At 44.8% G+C, this 12089-nt stretch overlaps 1 protein-coding gene across 2 annotated transcripts in view; it reads left to right on the top strand.

The window, feature by feature from the left end:
* meis1b (Meis homeobox 1 b) overlaps positions 1-12089 on the top strand; it is a 113015-nt gene that overhangs the window by 74537 nt on the left and 26389 nt on the right. For both annotated transcript variants that reach the window (XM_080782652.1, XM_080782651.1), the window contains one exon: positions 4871-4947. In XM_080782652.1, the coding sequence (XP_080638778.1) occupies positions 4871-4947 (77 nt within the window). The remainder of the gene's footprint in view (positions 1-4870; positions 4948-12089) is intronic.

Below are 12089 nucleotides of genomic sequence, written 5' to 3'. Positions count from 1 at the left end.
ATCTGCTTCTTTAAAAGAAACATGTTATTGCTTTTCTCACTAAAGGGCTTTCTCTCTCTCTCTCTCTCTCCTCTCTCTCTCTCTCTCACCCTGCTGTTGATTCGCAGCCAACATCTTTTAAATGAAAAAAAGGGGAAAAAAAGAAACACCACCAAGAATGGCTCTCGGGCAATATTAAAACGGAGCGACTTCATTGACCGAGGGAGCTAAATCACTGTGTTTTGACAGAGAGAGCTAATTTGGTGGTTTAGGAAGAGCAGCACAAAAACACTTCTGATGTACTGACTTGTTGACTTGTCCTGTGTTTCCCTCGCTCCCTCCCTCCCTCCCTCCCTCTCTCTCTCTCTCTCTCTCTCTCGCTCTCTCTCTCTCTCGCTCTCTCTCTCTCTCAATCTCTCTCTCTCTCTCTCTCTCTCTCTCTCTCTCTCTCTCTCTCACTTTCTCTTTCTCTTTCTGCCTCCCGCCTCTATCCTTCCCTCATTCTCGGAAGTCTTTTGTCATTCTGAGTCCATGTGATCCATTTGGAGACCCCTGTGTCTCATATGAATGGATGTGCGTGTGTATGTGCGTGTATTCGTCCATATGCGTTTCTGGCTGCCTGTGTGTGTGTGTGTGTGTGTGTGTGTGTGTGTGTGTGTGTGTGTGTGTGTGTGTGTGTGTGTGGTGTGTGTGCGTGTGTAAAGTGTGAGTGGGTGGGGTGGGTAATACTGTACATTAGAACAGTAGAGCATGCTGTTGTGTTGGTGTGCAGTGCCAGGGCCCCTGGCATGCGTGGGGGGCCTTCAGTGGTGTGTGTGTGTGTGTGTGTGTGTGTGTGTGTGTGTTATCACGAGGCTGTTCCCCTCATATCCCAGACAGCAGACACACTGACCTTTTCATCTCCACCGAGCTCAGTGTATAGAAAGAATGACATGTTCATGTGATTCCTTTTTATGTCCTGCTTGCGTGTTCATGTATGCTTTGTGTGCGTGTGTGTGTGCGCGTTTCTGAAAGTGTGAGAATAGAATTACTTAGGTTGGGTCTCGGTCATCTGATGTCCCAACGCTCACAGAACTTTACACACACACACACACACACACACACACACACACACACACACACACGTGCGCATGCTGTGTGTATATATATATATATACCGGACTTACCGGTACACACTAATGCTTACTGTTTGACCCCCAAGCACCCATGATTGCATGTGTGTGTGTGCACAAACGCACGCGCACATACACGCGCACGCACGCAGTTGAAGAAAAGGAGTGGGCTCAAATTTTGCCAGAGGCAACAGTGCAATTATAAGTTAGTGCATGAAATTAGCCTCCCCGCGTTCCTGTTCTCTGCTCTGTCACATGGACAACACTCCTCTCTCCTTCTTCTCCTCCTTTCTTCTCCCTCGCTCTCTCATCCTCGGTCTATTCAATTCTTCTATCTCTCTCTCTCTCTCTCTCTCTCTCTCGCTGGGTTGTGACAACATTAAAGACATTCCTATTCATTATGCACTGTGAAAAAAACAGGATGAAAAAAAAAATGAAAATGGTGGCGCCTCTGTAATTTTCCACGTCTGATTGACCATTAGGCATGTCTTTCTTTTCATTTCACTTTCTATATTTATACATATATATATATATGCACAGTAAAATGCTTAGTGTAGGTCTCACTGTAAAAATGTACCCAAATAGATGTCTGGGGAGAGAGAGTGTTTGGGTCTATTTTTATACTCCCAGAGTTATAGCCACTTAATCCTGATTTGTACTTTGGCTATTTTACATTAGCCGATCTACAAGTTCATAAAGTTCATCAACATTATAACAACATTATAGCAGACACAATATCACTGAGGACAAAAACACAAAAAGGCTGTGGACCATTGTGGTCCTCTATGAGTTTATAGATTAAACAAATATAACCGTAACATTTTCACAAATTTTCAAGTTTCCTTTATTCTAGCCTAACGTTTCTCGTCAAAGTGTCCCTGTGGAGAACATTTAATTTGATCTAATTTATTATACAGGGGGAGAATAAAAAAGTTAAAATAAATAAATAAACTAATGGGAAAAACCGTTGGGCCTACTCAGCAAAATTGCTGATTTATAGTTCTTAGAGTTTCTTTCCTGAACTTGAGAGAATAAAAGATATGAGTTGAATACACTCCGACTCCGAGGGATACATGGGGATAAAGAAGAAGATTCATTAGGAAAAAAGAAGCCATTAAAAGAGATAATATATAGTAAGGAATACATTCATAAAACTAACAATGTGACAAGCCAGTGGAAAAACTCCAAATTAAAGTTTGACCGTGGACAAACAGATATTGTGTTTAGCACGGTACTCTTACTGTGTATTGCACACATATGCTTCTAAACTTGTAGGGCATGTTGGCATGAAATTATTGATTAAGACCGGTGTGTGGCTATTTTGTTTTTGAAAATCTAATTTCACAGATATAGTCGCATAGAATAACTTTCAAAACTCAAAGCGTTTGTCACTGTCACAGTGAGGGGATCTGATGTTTGGGACCATCCAAAGAACACCCTCGTGCTCAATATGCCACTCAGTATTCACTGAATATATTTGAGAGAGAGAGAGAGAGAGAGAGGTGAAAGTTATTACATGGGCGTAGATACCATTCAAAGTTGACAATTTTATACCTAAATCCCATTGTTCTGACACATTTCATTTCACAGCAGGCTTGAAATAATCATTTTGCGATTCACAGAAGTCGTGCGATAGTTTTTTTCCCCACAGTATACATTATCTCCTCTTATTCTTATTCAGAACTGGAATCACGGGAAGCACCTGGTTGTGATTGGCACTCAGCAATGAGAAGATGGGCAGCAGCTGGAATTAAACACTCGAACACACCCATACTGACACAATCCCACACACACAACGTACTACGTACACACAACGTACACACGTAACAATGGGATTTAGAGTAAAAAAAAAGTTTTTTAAATATATATAACTATAACTTTCCCTTCTCATGTAGCTACAGACTTTATCAATAAGTAAAGAAGGACCACCATATGCACATACTGTATAATGAACCACATTTGGGCATTGGGCTCTAGATCTTTATCCCTCTATCCTTCAGCTATCCATTCTTTCCATCCTTTGCTCCGACCCTCCCTCCATCTTTCCAGGCCCGCTTTCTCCGTCTCTCTCTCCCTCCTCCACCCCTCCTCTCCTCTTCTTTTATAGCCTGGTCTATGGTGGCCAGCACAGGCCCTGTCTTGTCTTAAGCATGAACAGCACATTGTCCTCACAGAACAAGGCCCCGTAGAACCCAGGGACCCCCCTGCGCCCTAATATAAATCAACACACTCTCCCAGTTCACATTTATCCAATTTATTCATCCTATATATTTAAACAGGTGGCTGGACTTTAACTGCTCTCAGCTGGCGCCCTGGCGCGTGGAGAATGGGCATTAGCCGTGCTAGCGGAGTGTTTGGCTGGTCCTGAGTCGGTTCGGGCCGGTCTTTACGTAATGGTTATGGCTAGGCTGGAAGGGGAAACATCTGATCCTGTGTCATGACTCAGAAGACATGAAAACAGCATGGCTTTTTAGCCCCACTAGCAAAATCGTGGGCTCTAAGGATGGCATTGTCGGTACAAGCCACTTACAGTATGTCACGTGGGGGTGTAAGGAGCAGCATAGCCTCTAGGTGGTTGCACTTTTATACTCTTGGTCTTATTCTTTATCAAAATGAGTTTTCTGCATTTGCTAGCTAGCTGCATCATCTTGGTTCCTGTTAGCATTACATGGTTAGCATACATGTTATGGCGTGTTGACTGTAGTTTGCCTCGCTGACTGTGCATACAAGATTGCAATTTGAGAGGGAATCTGTGAGCTGAGGGGTATTAGGACGTTGGCCATAATGTGTTGGTCAAGGACAAATATGACTGGGTCATCGTGGTACACAATATATTCTGCAGAGTTAAATTAACATGCAGAGTTCTGCTGCAACAGCTGCATATAGGAGAGTGCCTCACATCTCCTTACATATATCACCCCCCCGCCTCCCCCAATATACAAAACGTATCACTCTAAATGATTCCAAGCAAAGTGCCAGAACACAAAAGTGGAGAGAACACATACATCCCCAAATTATACAGCAGGTGCTGGATAAAAAAAAAGGAAAGAAAGTCAAACAAGAGGAGAAAAGAGCAAACTGCTCCCTTATGCCACATTATGAACGCACACAGCTGTAATAAATCAAAACCAAGTGGAGAGGCACAGCGTTGTCATACAGAGCTGCTAGGGGAAAACGAATAGGAAAAAAGATGAGAAGTTAGACGCTATCTGTCTGTATTCCAGACGGGGGGGTGGGGTCGATGTTATCCCTTCGCTCTGTCTGATTACGTATGCGGAGGGGCGAAGGGGAGCCGTCGACTTGAATACATTTGTGTAAGAGGCTGCCTAATTACCAACGCTACTCTCCACTTCACTTAACTTTCTAATTGGCTTGCCTTCTTGCCTGCCATTAATTACAAGATTTCATATTCCATTAATGATCGGGAGAAAGGGAGGCCCATGTATGTGCATGCACGCACGCACGCACCCACGTGCGAGCGTGTGCGCACACACAAACACACACACACACACACACACACACACACACACACACACACACACACACACACACAGACTTAAATCTACACACATCAACGAGAATGCATGTGTACACACACACACACACACACACACACACACACACACACACCTCGTTCTCTAGCTCTCATAAGTGGATGTGATTTTGTCGCTTTCTCAGAAGGCCAATGAAATATTGTCACATGAAAAAATAGCTTAATTAAACAATTAGTGACCAGATATGTTCTCTAATAATGTCCTCTCTTCGTGTGTGTGTTGCAGCATCCCTACCCGTCAGAAGAACAGAAGAAACAGTTGGCACAAGATACAGGTCTCACCATCCTACAAGTGAACAACTGGTAAGACGTTTCATCAGTTTACACAGTCCTATAGTCGGCGAGCTTCAGCCTCGGGCCATCCCTGTTCATAATGATTGGAATTAATGGTTGTACTCCACTTAAAGAGGGATGGCCTGGAGAGATGCTCCACTCGGGGCCATGGCATCACACCCCAAACACACACACAGGCCATGTTTAATTGACAGTCAAACTACCAACCAAAAATATTCAATAAAATCATGAAACGTGCAATAGGTGCAGATTTGAGGTTTATACTTTTATAATGTGTTTCTTTTGTAGTGTGTGAGAGAGGGGCCATGGGTTATCATACATATCTTTGTCTTTGAGGTCCTAATTATTACTATTTAACACTATTATCCATTGGTGCTAATGCAACTACTGTAGCCTGACCAGCTGGACTAGCTTGCTTACCATGCACACGTTGTCTGGCAAACTGCTCATGTAGACGTGTATATATAAAGAAACAGAAACTATTCTGGAATCAAGCAAATAATGCTATACTTTTCTCTTCACCTGCACTGACATGCATTGGAAAGTGCACATGCACCCCCATCCCTTTCTTGTTTTCTCCAAACAATAGAAATTTCACTAACTAACCAATTTTCTCCGCTCAGACTAGCCCTTTTAATTAGTGCCGGCTCGACTCACTACACAACATCACAACACGGACTTTGCTAACTATCCATTTTAACCTCGGGCGAGCCTTTAAAAGCCCCACAGAGGCACGAAGGAGCCCTTTGGCCCCGCGCGGCTCGCCTTATCAGAGAGATGACTATCAGCACATACTTAGTGTTATTAGCCATGTCTAAGTGGCGAGGGGCGTGGGCCCCAGCCGCAGAATGCTTGATGTCAGGGTTGTTAAAATGATCCCTGAATGTATCGCTTAGGTGTAAGGTGGGACAGTGAAAGTGGAGACTGTTTAAATGGAAGGAGGAAGGAAGGGAGGGATGGATGGAGAAACATGAGAGAGCATGAACATTGTTGGATCCAAGGAGAGAAATACAGAAACAGAAGGCCTATATGGGAGAGAGAGGAACGGAGTGGGACACCGAAAATAGCCCTTCTATAAGCTCGCAATGCAGGTTGTGAGCTTGTATATCGTCTATTTTTTGGTGTGAATCATGACACGAAACCAAGCATAAATTGGGTAAGGGAGAGTAAGAAAGGATAGAGAGAGAGAGAGAGAGAGAGAGAGAGATTGAATTCCCATTAGCAGCATGATAATGATGTTAGCTTTATTTCAGACATTGTTCAATTTGAGACCTGAGAGACAGACATTATGATATGGTCTATCAGTCTGTGGAGAATTAATTTGCTACTTAGGGTTCTCTCTCTCTCTCTCACACACACATGCGCGGACGCACACACACACACACACACACACACACACACACACACGCGCGCGTGTGTGTGTGTCTGTGTGAGACAGTCACATGAGTAGTAGCTTGGTCACTAAAGGCTTACTGTGTGCTCTTATTTTTGTCAGAAGGGGATAGTAATACAGCCTGAAGGTGTGTGTGCGCGCGCGCGCGCGTGTGTGTGTGTGTGTGTGTGTGTGTGTGTGTGTGTGTGTGTGTGTGTGTGTGTGTGTGCGTGTGTGCGGAACCTGGGGGTGGTTAATCTAAGGCGTATTAGCTGTTAAACCCTTGCATGCTGGGAACCCTCTGCCCCCTCACATTTCTTTGTATATGACTTTGCGTGCATCCGTGCGTGCGCATGCACACGTGTGTGTGTGTGTGTGTGTGTGTGTGTGTGTGTGTGTTGTGAAAGAGCACTAGGTAGCAGAGAAGAGACATGGGGAACGATGTAGAGAGTAATGGAAGATACAGAGAATGATGTGTGTATACACACACACACACGTACAGTATACTGGGAAGATATTCTGTAAGATACAAAGGCTGTGAGAGAGAGATATACAGAGAGACAGGATATTTGAGAGAGAGAGAGAGAGGCGAGGCAGCTTGTTATTACACTGACTGGGAAGCCCCGCCTCCATTGGGCGTCTCCATAGCAACCCTGGGTGATGTTACCTCCTGACCCACTGATTTGGTGGAGACAATTTCACTGTGATTCTGTTTGTCAGAGAAAACACACACACACACACACACACACACACACACACACACACACACACACACACACACACACACGTGGACACGCACAGCCTGTAGACATACAGGGACGGACTCACCATGGAGTCACTATACAAAAGTGATAAGCAGCTCAGAAATGTATTCGAAATGTTCTTGAGAAAAACACAAAGCTGTTTCTCAGAGCAGCTCCCTCGTCGTTTAGAAATGTATCTCTAAATACAAGAAATATATACTTTTAAACATTTATGGAAGGGCTTTGCATGCAAGGACCCCTCCCTCCCGCAGGCGCACATACACACACACACACACACACACACACACACACACACCCACCCACACCCACACACACATCAAATTCATCAAATGGCATACACACAAACTTCTCGCAAACACACATGCACTTTCTAAGACACTTGTGGGAACACTTGCATGCGCACGCACGCATGCACGCACGCACGCACACAGACAAATTTTCTCACTTCCTCTTTGTTGCTCTTTCACACACATAAGCTCTCTGTCTTCTCTCTCGCTCTCTCTACTCTGTTGTCTCTCTCTCTCTCTCTCTCTCTCTCTCTCTCTCTCTCGTGCATCCTCCCAGGCCGTAGAAGTGTTAACACACATGTTGATGTGTATTATTGATGAGCGTGCACGCGGTAGGGCTCAGCAGATTAAATAAAAATGCTAAAGGCCGACGAGGGCTTCAGATCACTCATGAATTATTGGCAGAAAGAATGTCACACCAGGGAATCACAATCTGAATGAAAACCTGTGTACGTGCCTTTGCGTGTGTGTGTGTGTGTGTGTGCACTGCAGGGGAGTTTAATGTTTGTGCATGTGCAGAATAATATGCCTATATGTAAAGACACACACACGCACACTCACACGCACACTCACACGCACACGCACACACACACACACACACACACCAACGCACAGTCTCGGACCTGCAGACCCATGCACAGACATGTTTGTGAGTGCACGCTCAACACGTGCACACGCATACATGGGCAAACACGCCCACACGCAGACACTCAAGACAAGAGCTGGGTATGTACACACACTCTCAAAGACAGCATTGTGCTCACACCCAAACGGTACACAGATACACAAATGCCACTTGTGCACCAAAAGCCAAAGAGCACACAAATGCCCGCACGTCTTGCACATGTACACATACACAAAAGTGTATGTACACTCCGAAGGTTGCACACATAGGCTGAGACATGCATATATAAACATACATAAAGCGTGTATAATTAGACGCACAATGCATGCGCTAAGCGGAGACCTTGCACATACTGTACTTGTCAGTTGTCACAGCTGCAGTAGTCTAGCCAACTTGTGAATATACATTGAATCCGGCACAACTTTCAACCGTGGAAGCAAAGAGAAAGTCGTACTTAGAAACAACACATTTCCGAGACACCGAAAACAAAGCGTGCCATTCTGAGATGAACCATTCTGAGATGAACCATTCTGAGATGAACCATTCTGAGATGAACCATTCTGAGATGAACCTGTTTCCTTGTTTCCGTGTTTGTGCAAAGACACGGGTGACATAAATAAAAAGCATAATTCACGATGTGATGTCATTAGAGAGTCACACCAACACACACCCCGTCTCCATCTCCATCTCCCTCCCTCTCTCACACTCTCTCTCTCCATCTCTCTCTCTCTCTCACTCCATCTCTCTCTCTCCCTCTCTGCCTCTCTGTGCAAGGCAGTGTCTCTGTAGGAAGCAGAGAAAAACTTCTCTCCTAAAGTGCCGCTGATGCAGAAATCGATGCGGGAGGTCATCGGGTTTCCGTCCCGTACCTTTCCTGTCTCAAATCTAATAAGGTCTCTTTAAAGGCGTGTTTAAGCCCCAGCCTGCCATTGTTTTGTCAATAAGAACCCCCTCTCTCTCTCACTTTGCTGCCTTAAAAGCATAGGCAGAGGAGAGAGAGGGGGGGGGGGGGTGAAAGAGAGAGACAGAGGGAGTGAGAGAGAGGTGGTGCAGAGTGTCTACATGCAGGCAAGCGTTGAGGTTACTTAGGAGAGTTAACATGTTTGCCTATATGATCTCCTGGTGTCAGGTTACCAAAAAACAGGAGTCATCACAGGCAGGGGAAGAGGAGAGATGAGATGAAGACGGTGGCAAGAGGGGAGAGAGAGAGGGGGAGGAGGGATAGAACAGAGAGAAACTAGAATGACTGAGTCATGACAGCCAGGTGCAGCATGCAAGCTCTCGTTTTTATGAACTTCGACTAATCGGTGTGTGTTTCGCAGCCTCAGCTCACGGTTTCAACGTTGCGGGAGGTGGAGAGGTATTGACTCTGAATAAGGGAGAGAGAGAGAGGGGGGGGGGGGGATATGAGTGGCATGCTTCACTCTGTTGAAGAAGAAGATGTTGGAACTTGTTCATCGAAAACTAGAGATGATTGCTCAGCGCAAGTGTGTGTGTGTGTGTGTGTGTGTGTGTGTGTGTGTGTGTGTGTGTGTGTGTGTGTGTGTGTGTGTGTGTGTGTGTGTGTGTGTGTGTGTGTGTGTGTGTGTGTGTATTGGAATTAGCAGGAACCATTTTCAGGGCCATGCCCTGGAGCCTAGTTGGTATACACTGCAGCCCTGTCAATTTGGTATGAGCCTTAAACTGCATGACGCATGAAAATACAAAAAGAAAATACACACACACACCGTATGCATGCGCACGCACATGACAAGCTAAATGTGATCTCATAGTAATGTTTCAAAACCAAAGGGAAACAACATTCATGGGTGTTGGTGTAAATAGTAAAATAAATGACAAGAAATGGAATGTTATCGACTAAAGAAATAGATTAAAAAATGCGTAGCTATCATTTGTATCTACTTAAGTCCGACGTCATTTTGTAGTCCTACGTTACGTCCTGGTCCAAGTGGCACCAGCTCCCGTCCGCATCTCATTGTAAATAGAATATATAAGCGAGTGAATCTTTTTACAATGACGTCATTTTTCAGAAAGGAAGCCATTGAGGGTTAAAGGCCTAAATGGGTTAATGTTCTGTACAAGTGTCCATGACAAAGAAAATATATGATGTGGAGACAATAAAGACTATTATTATCATTATTATTGAAGGTGGTAACAGTTCATTTGCTCAGTACAATATTTCGGGAGCATATTTAGATTGTGTGTAGGGTTGAGTATGTTGAATCTAGTTTGCATTAATGAGGATTTAGTTGACACAATGAAATAAAATGGCTATAGTATTCGATGTGGGGCAGACGGCCTGTCAAAGCCAGATTTGGGAGACCAGTAGCTTTGTTGTTGCAAGGAAAGTGGTAAAATTAGACTTTCGTGGTAGTCAGATTGAGTCAGACGGAGAGACACAGTATGACTCTATGGGGACACTAGCGACACAAAAGTACAACCCGGAAGTATCTCTGGAGGGGGCGCTCATGTCACGGCTAAAATACAGAATCATTTCAGTTTTGTTTCGTGTAGTTTAGTTGAGCTTAGCTTAACTGCGATCTAATTTGGCTTAGTTGTACTCATTTTGTTTTTAGTGACAATACTAAAGAATCTTATCTTATAGCATCAATCTAAACAAACAAATGAACGCAGGAAACAACTTGAAAAGTAAAGACTCAGCTGAGTTGGACGTCAGGAATCCTTGACCTGCATAGACATGATCCGTCTATTATGTCAACAATAACTGTGCGTGTGTGCGTTCGTGCTTGTGCAAGAGAGAGGCCTTTTTTCCTGCTTGTTTGTGATTGAGGGTACAAAACAATCTGTGATCCATATTGCTTTCCACCCTTCTCTCTGTCTCTCTCTCTCTGTCAACCTCTCTTTCTATCTCTATTTCTATCTCTCCTGATCTCTCTCTCTCTCTGTATTTCGCTTACATCACAGCCCAGTGCCCGAGGCCAGACCTGCATTTCTCTCTTCACTCCCCTCTCGCTGGCTTTTTATTCGCCCCTCTCCTCTCCTCTCCTCTCCTCTCCTCTCCTCTCCTCTCCTCTCCTCTCCTCTCCTCTCCTCTCCTCTCCTCTCCTCTCCTCTCCTCTCCCTTTCATCCTGCTTTGTTTGGGTGGGGGTGATCCGGACGGTACATGAAAGGTGGCAGGGGAACATGAGCGCTGCATGAGAGCGTCTGATGCAATGTCAGTCGGGACGGTTCTGACAGCCGTCCTCACATCATATTGTGGGACCTGCAGGGTGGCACCATGCAGGTGTACAGTACACTACAGTATATCTGGATCAGGATCAGATGCTTGGATTGTACTCCACCACATTTATGGCTCTCTAAAACCAAACCAAGGTTTTAGCCTGCATGACCCAAAAAATAAATGACACGTTTGCCCTGCTATAGTGAAATAGACGATCTACAAGCTCGGCTATTTTCACTACTTAAATTTATGGAATTTGCGTCAAAACGACGCAAAAATGACGCCAAATTTACCCCCTACTGTACTCTACAACAAGATTTTTACTCTCTGTGTATGCCGATAAGCGACATTTAATGTATAGTCCGCAATTTAAATGTTTATTGTGTTTTGGAAGAGGACTTTAAAATTGGCGGACGTCGCAAACGCAAACACTGCAGTCCCAGTTTCCATTGAAAAGGTGTGCAGGCATTGTGCAAATGTGAAGCTCCTCCTTTGACTGCACTTGCTGTCGTGTGAACCTAACATGTAGATTCAGCTGCCCAGTATTTTCCATACTGTATAGGTCAACTACTATACTTGTTTTTTTTCTCTCTCTCTCTCCCTCTTGCTCCCTCCCCCCCTCTCCCCCCCTCTCTCTCCCTCAATCCCCCCCCCCTCTATCTCTCTCTCTCTCTCTCTCTCTGGTGCTGTTTGCTGACTATGAATGTTGGGTTGGTTAAAAGTGTCTTTGCCCGTTCCTGGCTGCTATGCGGGTGCTTGTTTCATGCCAATGTGTCTGTGTGAGGGCTCCTGCAGGGTGCCCACTGTGTGTGTGTGTGTGTGTGTGTGTGTGTGTGTGTGTGTGTGTGTGTGCGTGCGCGTGTGCGTGCGTGCGCGTGTTGGGGGACAGGATGTGACACGAGCAGAGTGAGAGGATTTAGG

Source organism: Protomyctophum bolini (assembly GCF_963924005.1).
Source record: "Protomyctophum bolini genome assembly, chromosome: 14".
NCBI lineage: Eukaryota > Metazoa > Chordata > Actinopteri > Myctophiformes > Myctophidae > Protomyctophum > Protomyctophum bolini.
The sequence above is the reverse complement of the archived record's forward strand: the minus strand, read 5'-3'. Positions and strand labels throughout refer to the sequence as shown.